The 19645-nt window shown below is 45.3% G+C and overlaps 1 protein-coding gene across 10 annotated transcripts in view; it reads right to left on the reverse strand.

Moving 5' to 3' along the window:
- AAK1 (AP2 associated kinase 1) overlaps positions 1–19645 on the reverse strand; it is an 87592-nt gene that overhangs the window by 21619 nt on the left and 46328 nt on the right. For 4 of the 10 annotated variants that reach the window (XM_068421313.1, XM_068421312.1, XM_068421315.1 and 1 more), the window contains exons 13-17: positions 18852–19058; positions 15659–15888; positions 14853–15010; positions 14328–14444; positions 12533–12628 (exon numbers count right to left, since the gene is read on the reverse strand). In XM_068421313.1, coding sequence (XP_068277414.1) covers positions 12533–12628; positions 14328–14444; positions 14853–15010; positions 15659–15888; positions 18852–19058 — 808 coding nt within the window. Of the gene's footprint in view, positions 1–1539; positions 1642–6519; positions 6598–12532; positions 12629–14327; positions 14445–14852; positions 15011–15658; positions 15889–18851; positions 19059–19645 lie in introns of those variants that run through there. The other 6 variants (XM_068421319.1, XM_068421317.1, XM_068421320.1 and 3 more) reach the window with 4 other exon arrangements.

Genomic DNA, 19645 nt, shown 5'->3' on the forward strand with positions numbered 1-19645 from the left:
TCCATTATGTGGATGCAGAAGGAGATGATTACAAAGGCTGGATAGAAAGATTTGTTTTTTTATAGAAACCATAAAGGGGAGGGGGAGAGACACAGAAGGTAACTGTCAGAGTCATACCAGCCAGGTATGCTGCTTGTCTGGGTCTCTTCCTCAAGGATCAACATCGAGGTAATGACCAAGAAGTTAAATTTAAGAACAAGGATGCACTCAAATGCTAGGATCAGAAATGATCTAGTTGGTCAGTCTAAGAGAGATTAATGAATATTTTTGTTTGCATAGCAGTGTGTGTGTGTGTCTCTGATTTGCAGGATCATTACCTAAGAGTATTCAAACAACTGCCAAAAATTGCAAAAGAGAGAACAAGAAAAGTCTTACTATTAAGGTGACTCATTTCCTACCTTTCTATTCAAAGTTACCAGGTTGCAACCAGCTAGCCAGGGGACCCTGGCTGGCCCCCAAAACCACAAAAGCAGCTGATTGCAACTAACTGCAGCCTGCAATTATTAGTCTTTAGTACATTTGGCAAGTAGGTCAAAACATGATTCTGCAACACTCTGAAATCCTTCTACTGCCTGGAGCCTGCTGCATCTGGGCTCATCGCAGCCTAGCACGTTGATTCTCCTAGCTAGAGAGAGTCCAGCGCAGAGCCACGAAGATGATTAAGGGAGTGGAACATCTCCCTTATGAGGAGAGGCTGAGGGAGCTGGGTCTCTTTAGCTTAGAGAAGAGGAGACTGAGGGGTGACCTCATTAATGTTTATAAATATGTAAAGGGCAAGTGTCAAGAGGATGGAGCCAGGCTCTTCTCAGTGACATCCCTTGACAGGACAAGGGGCAATGGGTGCAAGCTGGAACACAGGAGGTTCCACATAAACATGAGGAAAAACTTCTTTACGGTGAGGGTGGCTGAACACTGGCACAGGCTGCCCAGAGAGGCTGTGGAGTCTCCTTCTCTGGAGACATTCAAAACCTGCCTGGACGCGTTCCTGTGTGATATGATCTAGGCAATCCTGCTCCGGCAGGGGGATTGGACTAGATGATCTTTCGAGGTCCCTTCCAATCCCTGACATTCTGTGATTCTGTGATTCGCAGCATATGCCCCGGGTCAAAGGCAATGCCACCCTCATCCTGCTGAGGGTCGACGGAGAGACAGACAGGCTCAGTGCCTGGGCCATGGTTACACACAAAGCCTTTAGCAGAAATGGAGGGATTTTTTGCATCTTCTCTATCAGTCAACAATTAACTTTCTTCTACGAAGACCAGAAGAACCCACAAGGCACAACGATGCCACGTTATCGTGGCAAATCAGTAAGCCTAGATTTTAAATGCAAATACCAAGTCCTCGCCGTTCAGATGCCAGTCTCACAGGGAAAAGGCAGATCTGTCTCAGCATAATCCGTACCTTCCTATCACATTGCGTTTCACCAACAGCAGCAGCTGTTTTGAGAGCCCAGTGCGGGGTAAACACGCAGAGTTATCATGCAGGACAACACATGCCATGTAAGACAGAGGGGAGGAGGTGCCCTGAGTTTATTTTTACCATTCACAGCGTCTGACGTGCTACCGAAGGGGTCAGCGAGAGGCAGGATATCAGGGAGCAGAAGCGCAGTCTCAGGAGATTTGAGTCCCTCAATCAGTTTTTCTGGGTTAAGCGGGAAAAGGAGGAAGGCAGGCAGCAGAGAAAAAAAGGCAAAAAAAAATATTACAAGAAAAGACAACATTAATCAGGTGCTCAATTCAGTGGCTCATAGTCCAGTGTGTCAGCCTCAGAAGAGCATCTGCACAATTTTGTGTGCAAATAACACTATCACTTAGAGATAGGAGAGGGCAGCAATTCACCAGCTGGCCATGGTCATCTCGGACAACCCAGGACATCCTCACCCACCATGTGCTGCTCTCCCTGAGGAACCACTGTACAACAGCACGCAGTTCTTTCACTCCTACCCAAAGCACAACAGCTTAACGTGACCCACTGAAAATCAAATGTAAAAAAAATAATTAAAAAAGAAAACCTGCAATTTTCCCCCTCTCACCTTCCTGTGCTGGGGAGGTCTTTGTTAGTTTGTTAGTTCTTGTATAGCGAGAAGAAATAGAAGAGGTGATCAGAAGCCCACGATACTTGAGGCTGGTATACAAAGCCTATTAGTTTGCTCAAGAATGGAATCCTTACAGCCCTTGAGAGCTTAAGCAAAACCAGAGAAGATGGAGAGACTACAGTGCCAGACATCCGAACTTGCCCTTGGGTTAAACAGCTGTCTGGTTACCCATTAATTATTTCCACTATCAGGTTTCAAATCAGACATGTCATTCTCAGCAGTACAACTCCTGCGGTTCCCATTATCCTTCACACAAAGAAATTTAGACAGCCTGGGCAAAAAGTTAATCTCAATTATTAATCTGGTGGATGAGTAATTTTGCAATCATACTAACCAGGTTTCCAATAATGAGCTTAATTATTTAGCTTTCACAGAGTTTCTTCACAGAACAAGAAGATAAAGAAGATTTTCAGGATTTGCTACAAGTAATCACCTTCAGTAGAACAGCACTGATAAAATTTGCTCCACATGGACAAATCTGGCCATTTCAACAAGTTGAAATGACTACATTTATAATCCAACATTAGAATGAGCCACAGCTATACCTTTACAAAATTTCTACATCTATATTTTATGTTTCTGAGTTCAAAGGCTGGTGTTATTACTTATTATCCAAAGAAAACGTGCTCATAACTGCACAAAAGCACAGGCTCTGCAATACTGCTGTATAAAAGACTTACCACACTGAGAAAGCCAAGGAAAAGCTTAAGTTGCACTGTTACATACACAGTAATAATATTGATATTTTTTATTGCCCTGCATAAATAATAAAATAGCCTAGCAGCTTTGGAACTACCTATTCAAAGCAGGACAAATTCTACTCCCCATGAAAAACTTCACAAGCCAACACACATCTTTGGCTTCTCAGCTGCACTAAGAAGGGCTTTTTCCTTGGATGAACGGAGAGTCTGGGAGCAGGGGCTTGGCAACAAAAAGTGGTGTTGATGCTATCAAAAAGGGGCTAAGAAGGATGGAACTGATTATAACGTGTTGGGAAAACACAACACAGGAGAGAGACTTGGGGTCAAGACAACAGGGAACATGCTCAACTCCTTTTCCTGGAGGGAAGCAGTAAGGTAACAGGCACCCACCCAGAGTACAGCTGACTTAAACAGTGTTTAAAATCAATTAATCCAGATAACAAGGCACAGATCACAACTGTGGGAGAAGTTATGGATTGTCTCAGAGTTGGGCAGTTTCAGGTTGGGTTTGGCTCCTACTTTGAGATGAAGTTAATAAGCTATGAAGTGACATGTATGTACACTGTGAATGTATTCATGTTTCAGAGGTTCAGGCCTGCGATACTCCTCTCAAAGCAGACTCTCACAGAAGGCCTGTCTGCCAATTCCCAGCTCTTCTCAAGGCACTTGCATCAACCTCTATCTTCAAACCCATCTATACACTAATCATTCCTTTTATGATCCCATTTCCAAGCGTCTTGCTCCCTCAAGTCTCCCTCCTTCAAGCTTACCTTTCCAAACAGCTTCCTCCCTTTTCATCACTGCAGACTTTCCACGTCACACAGTGGAACTGCCTCTTGGGCAGGTACTAGAAAGTTGCCTATTGAGCTCAGCCACACTTTTAAACACACAGAAATTATGAGAATAAACATGGTGTTCCTCTCCCTACACGTTAGTTTGCCCTCCTGCCCCCTGGGCTCAACTGGCTTTATGCAAAGCTTAAGACAAAGAACCACTGACAGTCTAATTGTTACTTGTCCCACAAGCTCTCCTTTCTTGTGTCCTTCATTGTTGGGGCTGATCTGCCAATGCTGTTACAGGGAGGCACTGCATCTCTTAGGGCATGATTAAAAGGAACTTCAGCACTTTTGAGTGAGGCTGAGAAGTTCAACAAAACCAAGATGATGTCAGGATGAATGGGAAAGGAGATATCAAAAGTAACAAAAATCAGATGCCTCAGTCTATTTTGAGGCCTAGCAGTCACTCCCCTGGTTTCTGTTTGGTGTTGCATCTTGTACTAACCTGTAGGAATGAGATAAAGGAACAGCAGATGCTTTAAGAGGTGGGAAATTCACGTTCAACAGGAGCAAAGGAAAAGTTAGTGAAGGCCCAGCAAAATCCACGGTTCTGCATTAGTTAGCAGGAAGACCTTCTCTATGGAGTCAGGCTTGGTCTCTTTAGCACAACATGCTTATTAAAAAACACACACATGTGCTAAAGGAAGTTTTTCTGAACCCACATCAGACATTCAAGTCCAAGAACACTTCATGCCTTTGCAGTGGCAAATAAATCCAGCTCTTAAGCCTGTGCTTCACCATAGCTCCAACGACCAAAGCAGTAATTCAAGGAGGGTATCTACTGCACGCTAGACTGTTTCCCTCCGCATGAACCTCAGGCAGCTGCACTTTAACTATATGCAGACCTAAAAAGAAAAAAACAGGCTCTCACATGACACTGAACTGCATTTTGGGTCTGGCTACCAAGGGAATTCTCTAGCAGAAGCTTAATTTTAATTTCCAAGAGAAAAGCTGCTTCATCTGCAAGCGAAGTCATGGCTGAGATGGTGAGAAGCCAGCAACGCTAAGTAATTTGAATGAGTAAGAAATATAGCAGTGCAAGAGGAGGAAAATCTGGGCTAACTAGTCTTGTTTGTGTTATCTGTACAAGCACAACAGTTCCAAGTCACGCATACATGAACTGATCGTCGACTGCAGAACAGACTCCCCCAGTAAAGCAAACGGCACACAGCACGGATCTGCCATCTGCAGAAAGAGATGAAGGTACAGCCTCGGGTATGGACTTCTCTGGAACACCCTCTCCCATCTGCCATCCTCTTAGCAAAGATCTTCTCCTGGAGGAAAACCCAGAGAGATGTTTTGCTACTAGAGTACCAGTTTCTTCTGACTCTCTGGGCACACAATCCCAAATTGTGTTTTAAAAGTGGTCATGATGGCAAAGAGGACCAGTTATGCCAACAGCAACGTAACAAGAAATAAACAAATAAAAACTTCTATGCTGCAGTTTCAGGGCCCACTGCAACTAATTTTGTGCATTTATAGAGCTCAGCTTGGAGCACGACAGGACAAAAGACATCCTGTATCAATCATCATGCAGATAAATACAAGATTTTATAGGATCAGAGGTCCTTCTGCATCAAATCCAACAGATGTATCCAGATTATTCATATGCAGACACAAGGACAAGCCTGAGGATAAACAATGTTAAGAAAATGTAACCCAATACAAGGGTATTTTATATCATACAGCTCCTGAAGTGCTCTCAGGAAGCGCTTTTATCAAACTCCAGCTGGGAAATATGTGCTTTAATTGATAACTGTGCTCCCACATGAGGCTGCCTCTTGGAGGCATCCTCTTCCCCAGGACAGCCTACCGAAAATCTGCTAGATGCTTTCCAGGTCACAGGAAAGTAAACTTGATTCAGGATTGATCCGACCTTTGGTATTTCATTTTCTGTCACGTTTTCTACTTTGCCCATTTTCAGTCACGACAGGATGGCAGCAAGTTTGCTGTGGCTTTGCATCAGCTAGTAAGGATGCTGGCTGAGTAAGCAAGATCATTAGCGAGTCTTAAGAAGGTGTCTTAAGCTCAAAAGCATGCAGGGGGGATTAAAAAGTGCCCTATCAACCCTTTCCAGAGCTAAAGCCCAGCCACATACCACAGCCTTTAGACAAACGTTTCACTTTCTTCCTAAGTTCCCAGTTCCTCACAGTAAGAAATTATGGATTGTTTCCTATCATAGTCAGAGTAAGCAAAACATGGAGCAGAAAAAGAAAAGCAACAGCTAAGAGCTCTCAGACATCCCCAAATGGCAGATGTTCGTAGCTTCGGAGACTGGAAAACCAAATCACTTCCTCTGGGAATGAAAGCAAGAGCCTTTCTGCTGATTTGCACCACCACAAGGAGGAAGTAATGCCACTTTACATCAGCAGAATTAACTATGGATTTATACCATGGGACAAGAAAGCAAGATCAAATCCCAGGTGTAGGTTGAGGAGCACAGCTTTGGACAATTCAGTGGGAAAATTGACCTTTTTCTTCAGATCCCTTTTCTAACACATGCACAAATCTGATTTTTGGAGATTTACAATTAGTCAATTTGCACAGACTTTGCATCTGCAACACCACCACTGCCAAAGACTAAGCTGGCACCCTACATTTATACTTGGCGATCTATCTGTTAAGCAACAAAGTATATGCAGAAAGCATTTTAAGGACTGGAGTTATGAAAAAAATATAAATCAAGAGATGGGGGAGGCAAATGGGTTTTTAGTTAGAGCAGGCTATTAGAAAGAATCAAGATTCCTGAGAAACTTGCAAGTTAAAAAGGGAACGGAGGGCAAAAATCTGTCATATGTTGGTAACACACTGAACAATCAAGATGCAACATCTCAAAGCCAAAGAAGTCCACCAGCCAGGCACCGCACACAGGAAGAACGTTACTCACTCGTGTACCGCGGAGGAATAGCAAAAAGAAAGAGAATTCAATAGAGCACACAGCAGAGTTCTTTTCTTCGGATGTCAACTGAGAAAGAAAGACAAGGTTGTAAAAATCCTGCCCAGTCAACGGTGCTGCGAGCGGGAGGGCAAGTTACCAAGGTAGGTATAGATTAGTCATTCAGGAGGATTTCTGCCTATTGATTAATCAGGTATTAAAGATTAAAGGAAGCCCTGCCCATTATTCAGCAACAGAGGACTTGGACTAATCAAGGGAAGGCTCTGGACTTCAATTTTCCTAATGGAGCTTCTGTCAAATGGAATTGTTTCTTACATAGCACAAAGAGAAGAAAAAAAACATAGCAATTGGCATGCTTTAAATACACACAGAATAGTAGGACAACATTTAACAGTGGCTCCTTAAGAGATCAAAATCAAACAATTGTAGTTTAACTTTCAAGCTCTCAAACATTTGTCCAATAACACCCCTTCGGATGAAACTCAAAACCCAGACAGAAACAACACTAGATACTATTTACACTCATTTAGTTGGGATTCCAGTGGGCCATTGGCTTTCTTGCTCCAAATCATCAAAACACCATGTTGTGCTCTCCGTTAATAATACAGCAATTATTTCATCGAGTTACCAGATGCACAGTTCCCTTTTTGCATTTTCCCAACTCGAGATGTAAACTCAAATCGTTAGTACACACCAGTTTGTGTTTGTGCACGTCTACAATTACTTTATCCCAATGTGTCATCTTGGTACAAATCCAAGTTCTCATTCAAAATACAATTTTTCTTTTATAGTTGTTATAACCACCCTGACATAGGTGGGCATACAGTTATCTACTCAAAATTTATGGGCCTGAGGTAGAAAGTTATGCTGATTAAAAACATTTCATCAAGTATTTTGGGCCAAAAAAAGAAGAGCCCTTCTACGTTAGTAATAGTGGCTCTGTAAAAGCAGCTGAACTTGTGTGTTTTGACAAGGATGTCAATGGTTTGAGTCCTGGCTCGTGTTCCCAGGTGCCAGGAACTGCCAGCTCCAGCAATCTGATCTCAACGTTTCACTATTCCTTCTCATTTCCAGCTCTTCAAACGTTGCAATAGCCTGAAACTCACCTCCAGCTCGTGACGCTGCTTTAGCACCCTGCAGAGAGAGCTTGGAAACCCAGTTCCTGAAGGCCACACGTCAGAACACAACGAGAAAAACCCAGCTTTGCTTAAAACTCCTGGTTTTGAAGGCAATTCTGTTTTGAGCAGGAATGGTTATCGGGGTCACACACTTTTATAGTTAGCTCTAGAAACAGGCCAAGGGTGTGGACATGTTTTGTTTTGAAATTACCCTGCAAGACATCTACTTCCTTACCCTGACAAGCATCCTCTCAGGCTAATGGAGAAACATACAAGTCCGTGAGGATTTGAAGGAAATAAAAAGGCAAAAGTCACCCTTAAAGTGCTATTTTAAAGCTTCAGAGAACTCTACCATGACAATGACTCTTTAATAGGCAATGCTGTTTGCCTTTTCATCAAAAAGGAGAATCCAGTGTGTGCCCAGATGGCATGGGCATGCTTTCTTGGCGTGTGTTTCCTTCCCCAGCTATGTCTGCGTGTTTACTTAGCTGTGCTGGACGTGGGATGTCTCTTATCTCACTTTCTGCTACGGACAAGACAATGTCGCAGGGGCCGCTTGGTGTTGCTGTTCTTCAAATAACAAACTGTGCTAAAGATGCATCTGGCTCTCAGCTGCAGCCAAGATGCTGAATTATTGCAGGGAGTAAATGGTCGTGTAAATTCACAATGAATGATCCATTCTCTTTTGAAAAGGGGTATAAAAATGATTGATTCATTGTGCAAAGACAGTATTGTGCTCGGTACTGATGCAGAGGCCACCAGCACCACCACCCAGCACACACAGGGACTCAGCACGGGGGAGTTTGTCCTCCGTCCAGTAACAGGGAGGAGCAGAGCTTCTCCTTCTCAGCTCTCACACCTCAGTGCTGCTGCTCAACAACTTCTCCTTGCTTGCTCTGCTGCCAAGGACCCACACCCACCACCTCATCTCTCCTCTTCTTCAGAGAGAAGAGAATAAGCCAGGACTGCTGATAGCACAGGGTACCTGGGAGAAGAACATTTATGTGGAATCAGGGCAAGAAGGAGACACTCATCTCCCACCCCAAACCAACCAACCCTCAAACAAGTGGAAAGGAATATTTTTGGCAGTACTCTGGGTCCACTCTTCACTCACTCAAACTTGTTTATCTGAACAGATGCTTCTAGGGTCAAGAGGTTACATCCAAAACCTTTCTGACACAAAGATGACTCTTCCAGACTGAAGACACTGTGTAACTACATCAAGACAGCACTTAAGCATTTCAATTTCAGCAGTTAATAATGGACATGGGCTAAAGTAGAAGTATTCACGTGCTCTGGGTCAAACCTCTCATTAAATACTTCAGCAAAGCAGGTTTTCAGGATTGAGTCCAAAGTCCATTCATGCCAACAGAAATGAAGTCAACAGAAACAAACCCCACTGTACATAATGGGCTTAAAGACCCTAGACTTGAGACCATTCACGGAGTGAAGCCTCAATGACAAAGGGAAAGATTTTCCTTGAAGCTTCACAACTCAGTTTAATTTCAGGTCTCCAGAACACTCTCTGCAAAATTTAGGCTCTCGGGCTCGTGCGAGCTCAATTCATACTGATAGACGTTAAGTAGCCACACACAGAGCAGAAAAATTACCATTCTGATCAAATACTCCATTATGATTAATCAGCACTGAAGCCCGCAATAAGCTTATTAAGAAGAACTTGGCTCACTTTCCTACACACACACGGAAAAATGTTTGCAGCATGAATATTTAAATTCTCCCTTATTTTAACAGATGTTTTGCCATATTTTTGCATCCCTCTTGCCAGCTCCTCTTACTAGTTACAATTCCATTAAGAATTGCAGCCATTACGCATTGGAGAAGGAGGAATATACTGCAAACCATTCTGCTTCCTCTTGATTACTGTCCAGAGCTGGTGTTTCTGCCTTCCACAGTGTGCTACGTTACCTCTTCTCTAGAAGCACTTACTGAGAAGCTCGTTACCCACAACAAATGAAAAACAACCTCCTCTAGGATATCTCCAGCGCCGTGATCCACACAAACAGGACAGGCTGCTACAACCAGGTTTGTCTTTGCTGTACACATTTAACTGACTACACAGAACTAAAAGCGTGATCTCACCAAGCCTACAAGCGAGGAGTCACACTTAAAGCCACAGCTGTTGGCTGTAGCTCCACGGCAGCACGCTCCTCTGTTTGAACATATTTAGGCTGTCTGGGGATGCACCCTATGGCTGTTTGTCATGTGTTAAGCATCGTTTACTTCTTAGGAATCTGTGATAGAAAGGCTCATCTGTCCTTCTCAGCAAGGGTCATTAGCCATTGGAAGGGGCTGCCCAGGGAGGTGGTGGAGTCACCATCTCTGGAGGGGTTTAAGACAAGACTGGACATGGCACTTAGTGCCATGGTCTAGTTGACGTGGTGGTGTCAGGGCAATGGTTGGACTCGATGAGCCCAGAGGGCTCTTCCAACCTCATTGATTCTGGGATTCTGAGCATAGAGAGGAAAGGTGGGAGAGCCCAAGGAGGTCTCTGACCATCAAGCGATACCACCTGCACCCTCCAGTGCCAGCAAAGGAAGCAAGTTTGTGGCTTAGGCAAGAAAAGGAAGCTGAACTCTCAGCCAGACCCTCAGCTGTCGCAGGTTTAGAGCACAGAGAGCCGACAAAACTGGCTCTGTATGACAAACCAGGAAAATACCAAATAAAAGCCTCACTTATGCCTGTACTGAAAGCCTTCCCGAACACCACTGCTCTTGTAACCAAGGGGTAAAGGCTCGTGCTTTTATTTCAGAAAGGCCCACGCACGCTCCCCCAGTTTATAAAAAGACAGACGTAAAATGTTTTCAAAGCAATGGGGTTCGCTGTCAAGGTTTTCTCAGAAATAAAAACATTCCAAACAGCAAGCAAATATTTAGCAAGCATTCAAAGAAATTCAGCTGCTTCTGCACAAAACTGAGGCAGCTTGGAGATGTGCAACTGGAGATGCTGATATACGAAGAGACTAAAGTCAATCCCAGCTCTACTGACCCAAGGGGCACACCTAAAATAATGCCTTTCACACACATGTCAGCACACCCCTCACGGCCAACAGCTCTCTGCTTGCTCTGGGGATGTTTCTGCACAGGTAATGCAGACACAGAAGAACAAAGATTACTCTGTTCTGCATGACAGACACGCAGACTGAAAACCTGAGTTCAAATCCAGGATTTTTATCTTTTCTGTTGAATCTACAAGCACGGACAAGCCCTCTGTTTTCAAAGCTAAGGATAAGTCTGTAGCTCTGGTCCTTGAAAACATCCATGAGCCCCTGGCCTCAAATTTTACATTGAAAAAATAAATAAATCAAAGATGGCTTTGCAGGAACCTGCAGGAAGCCAACAAAGCCAGATCTTCTGCATGCCCTTGCACCCCGCTTTGCCCCCACAGGAGGAGATCCACTGAACTCAACAGGACCAGACACAGGCAGGCAGAGATTAGCAAAAGAAGGTTTAGCACCTGCCTGCAAGGGACAGATTTGTGGGACAAGGAACCTGGCACCACAAAAACTGCAGCTAACTGCTGCTCTGATTATTTGCACCCAAGGGCAGGGCTGAAAGGTAGTTTCTCTACAGTGGCTTCTATACTATAAAGCATTTCAGAGCTCCCACGGCTAAGGCTGCGAGTGATGCGTCCTGTGGTTGTGCTACACCAAAATGCAACAGGCAGCAAGGAAAAGAACCGTCTTGGTGCGCAGCTGTACACAGTGAGCACGCTGGCAGAAAATTAAATAGCAGTCTGGGCTGACAGAGTTCAAGTCAGGAAAACCAACACTTCAAACAGCATTTGAGGAAGGTGGGGAAGAAAAATGTGCAGCCATATGCCTTTCATAAGTTCTTTTCAAATTAGAGCTGGGCAGGTCAGCTCCCGGCAAGCGCTCGCATAGGGGAGAAAGCCTGTAAGTTCTGCCTCTTTTCTTGAACCGCAGCATTTATGAGTAAAATCCCTTTTGAACCAAAACACATCTCTCACTCTCTCTGAGCATCAACCAGAAGGAGGCAAGTTCCACATCATTATGGAAAAAAATAAGGTATATTTTTTTTTCCTGAATTGCTTAACTTTCCATGGAGAGATGCCATCTTCACAAACCCATCATTTTGAAGCTCGGGTCCTCTACTGTCAAAACACCAGTGATCCACAGCTTGAGCTGTAACAAGCACTTGTCCTCTGGGGCTAGCTGACAAGAAGGGGCCCGTCACACACGTTCACCAAAGAGCTTAGAGAAACTCCAAGATAAAAACATTCCCATATTCCAAATCCCACTGATTTGCAAATAAGCTCCTAAGCACTTATATAATCTTGTGCTAAAAAGTGTTGGCTGCTGCAGTCAGAAATGCACACATAGGAAAAACTTTTTAGTAGTGCTGCAAAGCCAATGGAAACAGCTACCAACTGCACTAGAAAATGTCGCCAGATCAGAAATGGTTACACATTTGCAATAGACCTTGGAAGCCAAAGAAACACCGACTCTTAGGGGAAAGAAAGATTAACAATAACAAAAACTACGATTTCAAAGTTGGAGACCAATTTGAAAATGGCTTAGGTCAGAACAGGTAATTACCCAGTGATTATTTCTGGCTTTGAACACTGAACCTTTAAAGGCACCAACGTTGTTGGCATTAGAAAATGTGATAACCTTAGGGTCTGCCACGAAAACTAAGGGCTCTTGTGCTCAGCACTGCTCCCACCACCACGCAGATATTTAACAGCAGAAAGCACAACACCACTGAGCTCAGCAGAGCTTGTCAGTGCCTAGCACCACTGACTGAGGCCCAGGATTTCAGGCGTGCCTAGAAATAGAACTGGAAGATTAAGAGTACAAAACAAATGACAACAATCTCCCCCCACTCCATAAACTCAGTTCCAGTTACCTGGCGTGTCGGATAGCGGGAGAGGAATGAAAGGATCAGGCACAGTCAGAAGAGGAGGGCTAGTGTCCAAACTCAGAATATCTTTTGTTTTTTCAGCTGGTAACCAGGAAGAGAAAAGACAGAGTGAAACAAAGAGGAGAGAAAAGCAGAAAGCATCGAGCAAAATCTCAGCACAGGCACAGCTCGATATTACAACGTCCAAGCTACGACCTGACAAGAACAGCACACACCTGCACGCTCAGAACAAGTTTATGTTGCTAGTGAAAAGAAAAAAACCACTTAGCTATTACCATGTAGCTCTCCAACACAATTTAACCCACAGATCTCAAAGCACTCCTTGCAAGGGAAGCACTATTATCTCGCTTTACCACGGCACAAAAGGTGAAATGCCGTAACAAAGGACACACAGCAGGCCAGGCCCCACGCTGGGCCTCTTTGTCTGGAATAAAAGATACAGCTCTTGCATCAGACAGGCTCATACCTGTGAGGAAAGAAAAGGGCTCAAGTGCCAGCCCTTTTAAAGATTTAAAGACTACTAGAAAAATTGAACATGCTACAGCGTCCAGAAGCCCAGAACATGCAGATGCTTCTCAGGCTTTGCAGAAGGCACATTACAGCTGAATCTGAAGCTGCTGCTACTCAACATCATTCCAGAAAGGCTGATGGAACATCATAAACTGGTCCCAGGGCACTGAACAGCTGGACAAACTCAGAAGGCAACCCCCTAGAGCACTGTGTGTCATGGACTTCAACTCCTTAATTCTCAGGTAAGAGCCAACAATACCAAGCTCAGTTATAATCTCCTCTAAATCTCTTTTTATAAATAGAAATAAGCACAAATGGATTTGTCACTTCTTGCCCCACAAAGGATTCTTCAATCTCTTCCCAGGACTCTTCTCGCCAACTGTTGGTGAGCTTCAGTGAGGAAGCATCACACAGTTGCATTTGTCACCGGTAACAATGGCTGCACAAGACGGGGGAGAGCATCACCTGCATTTAGGGCTCCTGGAAGCAGTTTTCCAATACTGTGCTTGGCAGGTCTTCACTGCATTCAGTGAGAACTGATGCTGAAGAGCTAGAAACAAGCAGCAGCACTCACTGACTTTTTTTGGCATAGAAGGGGCTGCTCATGGCAAAACCTTGGTACCCAAGTACCAAAGGAGACACCAGCCAAGGTCACATGCAGAAGCCTCTGCAGAAAAGCTCCTTAGACCAGCCAAGGACTCCTGGCCTTTGGACCCACCAAGCACAAAACTTCTCGCCTTCACCATTTAACTGTCCATTATGAGACTAACTGTGCTCTCCTCTATTTTCCCTGCTCACTCCTGTCTCTGCTATTCTCCTCACTCTGTGGCAGAGACATTATCCCTGCTCCTCCTTCATGCAGCCTAACAACTGCAGGCAAGGAATATCCTCCAGCATCTCTGACCGATGTCTCAGGGTCCAATTCCCTTATTGCACACTACATATATTACTTCTAATTATGAGCTGCATGGAACTTCAACATGTTAAGAAGCTTTCTTGTGAACTTAAGGGTCTCACTTAGTGTCAAGCCTCACCTCTGCCTACAGACAGTGCCTCCTCTCTCTGCTACCCAACTGTGACAAGTACACACGCCATTTCTACCTTCCCTTCTTTACTGAAGCACCAACCCTATCCTACAGTTCTCTGTGCCAATGTCCAGCTCAATTTATATCAGTTTTACCTTCCTTTCAAAGAGGCCATGACAAAGAGTTGCCGTTTTTCTGTAGCGCTGTCCAGGGCACTGCCCTGCAGGATGTATCCACAAACTCACCTGATCCAGCACTGAAGGAAGAGCCACCAAATGCATCTGCCTGGGTTGCAGCTGAAGCCGGCTGGAAACCTGGAATCAAGTTCTCTGTGGAACTGCCCATCTTTTCTGGAGCTTTCCCTGAAATGCCAGATGCAGATTTAGAGGAAAAACTTCCATTCTGAAGGCAAGTTGCTTACCTAGATTTTTTAGGACATTATTTCCGTATGTGACTTAAGCCCCTTCCTGCAAATCATAACTTGCAGATGAAGCAGAGTTTAAACTGTAGCTTCTACAACCAACTGTTCAAGGCCACTTTAAAAGCAGTTAGTACCTCTTCCTTGGAGGATTATGGTCATTTAATTGCAATTGCTCAGCAAAGAGGACAGGGACAGAGAAGGGAGACTGGAAGGATTTAGCTCTTATAGAGGCGCAGAGAACCAGGATAATGTGGGAGCACCCCAGCAGCATCTGACTGAAAGCATCATCATCCCATGCCCTCTTCCGTTTCGAGAGCAGGCTCGTATTAAACCATCGCCATGAACCTACCGTCACCGAGTTTTGCAAAGTCCTTGTTCAGCAGCTCCTCAGCTGTGAGTTTGGAGAAGTTATCATCATCAAACGGATTCCACGCAGAGACATCGGGTGGGTTATAGACATTCTGCTGTGAGGTCCTTGGGGAACCCGAGGGTGTGGTGGAAGCAGATCTGGATGGGATCATCCCAACCAAACAACAGTCATTAATAACCCATCTGAAATCCTCTGGCCAGCACTATGAGCTGGTCCAAGCTACTGCTTTATAATTGCCTCCTACTTAAAACACTCAGCACAAGTTACTGTACTTGCATGCCCAGAAAGCTGGGACCAGCTTGCTTTATCTGCTCATCATCTGATTGATCATCCTGGCGTCAGGGATTAGAACAAGCATCATTACTACCCCATTTGAAACAATTTTCTGCATTGCTCACGTGGAGGCTTCCTGCCTGCAGACACTACAGAAGTGAGCTAGCGAGTACTCCTGGGGAAGCACTGATGCTAAGCAGCAAGCGTGAAGCATGCACCAGGGCTACTGGTGGAGTAGCTGAGACTACACCAGCTTTTGTAACCCAGAGGAAGGCCCTGTTTGCTTGGCTTTTGGGGAGCACAGAAGCACTCAGGAGGACTTCTGCCCTCAGGGAATTTTTTCAGCAACTTTCTGCCAAGCCCTAAACTGTGGCCTTAGGAAGGCAAACGCTCATTTAGACCACAGAGTTTGCTGCCTGCCTTCATCCCACAGCTTTACCTAGAAAATCTCTGAAAAGCCTCATCTACTCCCTCCCTCTATACCCGTTGACACCAAGTGAGCAGCCACCTACTTGGACTTGTTGAGACTGGCTTCAGCAGCAGCCGCCTGCAGGAGCTGGGTAGACTTGCTGGCTGGAACCCCGAAAACCGCACTGTGGGTCACGTCGCTCAGAATCCTCCTGTGTCCTGCACGCTGCGTCTTGGGGGAGGACGGAGGGGTGAGCGAGCCCAGCTTCTGCCCTTGCACTGCTGGGGGGGGTGTAGTTTGAGGTTTTTGCTGTTGCCTCATTTGTGCCTGCATCTAGGAGAGAAAGTAAAACGGTATGTCCTTGTTCCTGAACAACGGCCACGATGAAAGAAGGGCTGTATGCTGGAGGATCTGACCTGCGAGTCATGGATTGGGGATAGTCTGGAGGGGAAAAAACAAACAGGCAGAATTTACTGATCTATAGTATTTCGGGGTTAGTATAAATGCACAAGCAGAGAGCTTTCTCCCCATTCTATGGAGCAGCTCTAGAGGCGAAGCCTCTGTTAGCACTTGTTATTAAAGGCTAGCTGGTCTCAAACCTGCTCATGGGTAAAGGGGCTGAGATCCAGGGCAGAGGTAAAAAAACCAAAGAAATCAGATCGTAGTGTGCAGGAGTCTTATCATATGGACACATGGAGTGGGGCAAGGTGAAGAGTAGCTCTTCTTCCAGCAGATAATGTGTGATTGGGGTCAAATCCCTAAAGGAGTACAGGTCTTCTGCAGAAATCTTGTGCAAGAAGCTTTCTTAGCTTTCTCTTAGGCTTAAAAAAAAGCAAAGATCACAGGAGCAACATTTGTCATTAAAATCTGGAGGGGAAAAACAGGCACGTTTGGTTCAGCTGTAAGCCAAGATAGCCCAGCTACAAACCCTTTGGAAACTTCAAGGAGTTTCCTCAAACTGATCTTATTTTTCCATTACCTCAGTCTTGTGCTGAACTCACAAATGCATAAATACCTGAAATACTGTTTTGTAGTGATAAATAACAGCATTACTTCTGATTACGTGATTTTTCAAAATCTGTCTGTCAGTGAGATACCACGGTTGGATTTAAAGCAGGAAAACCAGGATGCAAAGAGCAGAAAGCTGTGCATGTCACCTCTGCTGCCTGGGCACTAGCTCCCTGTTCCCCACCCTATATCATCCCAGGCCATTTTCAACCAAGGAAGACAGATGAAAGACTTGGAAAGACCTAAGAGGGCAATGAGAAAAGAGTTACATCCCCAGTGTGGTGCTTAACTACGGTGGGGCAAGGCAAACAAGTGGTTTGCTGTCTTGCTTTGCATCTGGCATTTTCAGGCAGACTAATTCACTGCGGCTGAAAAGCAAGCTGACCTGCCTGCTTCTGATGCACCCACCTTGCATCTCGCTATATAGGTCACTGCAGAACAGTATGTTTGGTGCTGAGAAATAAAAGGGCAGTGCCAAAATCTCCGCAGAAATGAACGCAGAGCTTATTAAGCTCAAGTCTCACAACATGAAAGGGTTTTGATGGGTCCTGGCTTGGTATCTTCTGCTCAGAGATCCTGCTCTGCAGAGACCACGTCTCAATATCATTTTTTAAATGAGCCAGCCACTGCTTTTCCCCTCCTGACTGCTGCAGGAATGGAAAAGTGTCCAGATGCATCCATTCCAATCAGCCTTCCAGGGGGATAAGGCTAATTTTCAATCTAGCTGATTTAATAAAGTTAAGGTTGTTTTTGTGCTAGTGAACCACAGCAAAGCTCTTTAGAGATGCACTTCAATACTACATTTCAGGCGTTTCTCCTGAACAGGGAAAACAGGGGAGTAATGGGCCTCCTCCAAAACCTGTCCTACCAATTTCAATAAACTGACCTGCCCCAGGTCATTCAGCAAATCAATAACAAGACCAGGAACACAACTCCAAACTTGTCACCTACCCTAACAACCAGCTTAGTGCTGAGAATTAATGTAAAAGCAAAGGGGGTGAATATGACAGAGCCATGAGACACATCAGAGAGTAAACCAAACAACGCTGCCCCAGCACTGCTCAGGTCACTGGCTTATGGAGTTTATTAGCCAAATTAATTCCTGATGGCACTTCAAAGGAAGCATGCTCAAGAGATGAATTAGGTCCTGAATAATTGGCAACTCATGAACAAGCAAGCACAAATCGACCCTTGGTTTGGACTCAATCATTGTGTAACCTGAAGTGGTTTGTTATCAGATACTGTTTGCTTTGCAAACCTGGTACGGCACAACAACAGGCAGCTTTCTCTTGCCCAGTGCCTGCACGCGCTTTCTTTCCAACACACAGAGTTAGGGACATCCCTTTGCACTCCCAAAAACAAGTAAGAGCGGATGGGATTGCGCAGGAATGGAAGCAAAAGGCACAGCTTCCTCCCACATGTACTGCAGAGACACTTTGGCGACGGGGACCCTGCCCTCTGGCACAGCCCCCCTGCCTCTAGCGCTGCGGACAGCTGGCTGTTCCCCTGTTGCAGACAGCCATATTTTCCATTAAGTAAAGAGCATTTATTTTGGACGCACATTCAGCTGATTAGTAAAGTGGATGATTTATTTATTTTTAGATACAGTGCTTTGAAAAGTCTCCTTTCCATAATAGTCATTAAAGAAATAAGTTATCCCAATGCCAGAAACAACCAGGAAGGCTGCCTACACCTTCCTCTGCATCAGAGCCCTGAAGATGAGACACAAGTTTTCCAAACAAGCAGCAGCATAAAGTAGTTCTGTTGCCTGCTGCCCATCCTGATCCGTTAAGTACAAATAATTTTTAAAAGAGTTTATCACACATCTTCTAAGACAGTGTGACAGAGGAGGGGTAGAGAGAAGCTGCATTAAGCAGCTGCTTGTATCTTCTCATTTGCTTTCTACTAATCATCTACTCATCTTCTAGTGGAAGGTGTCCCTGCCAATGGCACGGGGGTTGGAACCAGATGATCTTTAAGTCCCTTCCAACCCAAACCATTCTGTGATCTTCTTTCTATGGACCCAGAGCACAACTCCAGAGTACAGCAGCCCATTGGAAAGAGCAGTCCGAACCATCGCACACGTCTCTCTGGCAGCAAGGTTAGTGCTGACATCTGCGACTCAGTAATAATGCACTAGGGGCCAGCAAGCCCTAGAGCACCGATTACCTGGGCTCTGTGGGTCTGAAAAGCCAGCCAGGATGTTCCTGGCATATAGGACCTGGCAGGAGAGCACTTGCCAGTACTCCAAATCCCACTGCCCCAACTCCTTCCTGCAAGGCTCTTACCACTTGCTCCTGCGGCGGCGCTGGCTGGGCTGCGCTTTGCTGGGCCTGGGGCTGCGGCGGCACCGGGGCTTGTTGCTTTTGCTGAACTGCTGTCTTCTGCTGCATTGCTGCCTGCTGGGCCATCATCTGCTGCTGCTGTTGCTGCTGCTGGTAATAGTTCTGCATCAGCTGCTGTTGCACTGGCGCTCCTTGTTGCATCACTGGGAACTGGGAAACAATCAGTCGTTGAGTCGCTTGTGGCGCAGCTGGGAACTGGGGTACCACCACCAGACCTCAGGGCCACCACGGGAATGGTTACAGGCACTGCAAGTGGCAGAGCAGTAACAGGCTGTGATGGCTTGGAGACCATCTGCAAAGGAGCAGTGAGAAATGGCCTTCTGGTCTAACGTTAGATCCTGTGTTACACCTGCCCGTACGGGGCTCCCACGGCACAGACTGTCCTGTGCTCCCCAACTCCTTCCTCCACTTTTATCAATTCTAAACCTTTCCCCAGCACAGGAAGATTCACTGGCCCTTTGTTTCCACTGTTAAATGCACTTTAGCAGAGATCTGTGCTGCTATAAACACCTCAGTTAAGCACACAAGTCTGTCATCTAGACACACGTGTTCACAGGCCTCCTTATCACCACAGTCTACCACAAAACCAGACCCAAATCCTACCGTTTAAAAGGCATGCCAGGCTTCCTGTCCCACAAAGAGAGCAGAAAAGAAATTGCACCCTTCTGCTCACCAGTTGAGCATTGATCTCAACACCCTGAAGCACTTGGGAGCTGTAAAATCTTAACCAGCACTGC

Source organism: Nyctibius grandis, chromosome 33 (genome assembly GCF_013368605.1).
Source record: "Nyctibius grandis isolate bNycGra1 chromosome 33, bNycGra1.pri, whole genome shotgun sequence".
Taxonomy (NCBI): Eukaryota; Metazoa; Chordata; class Aves; order Nyctibiiformes; family Nyctibiidae; genus Nyctibius; species Nyctibius grandis.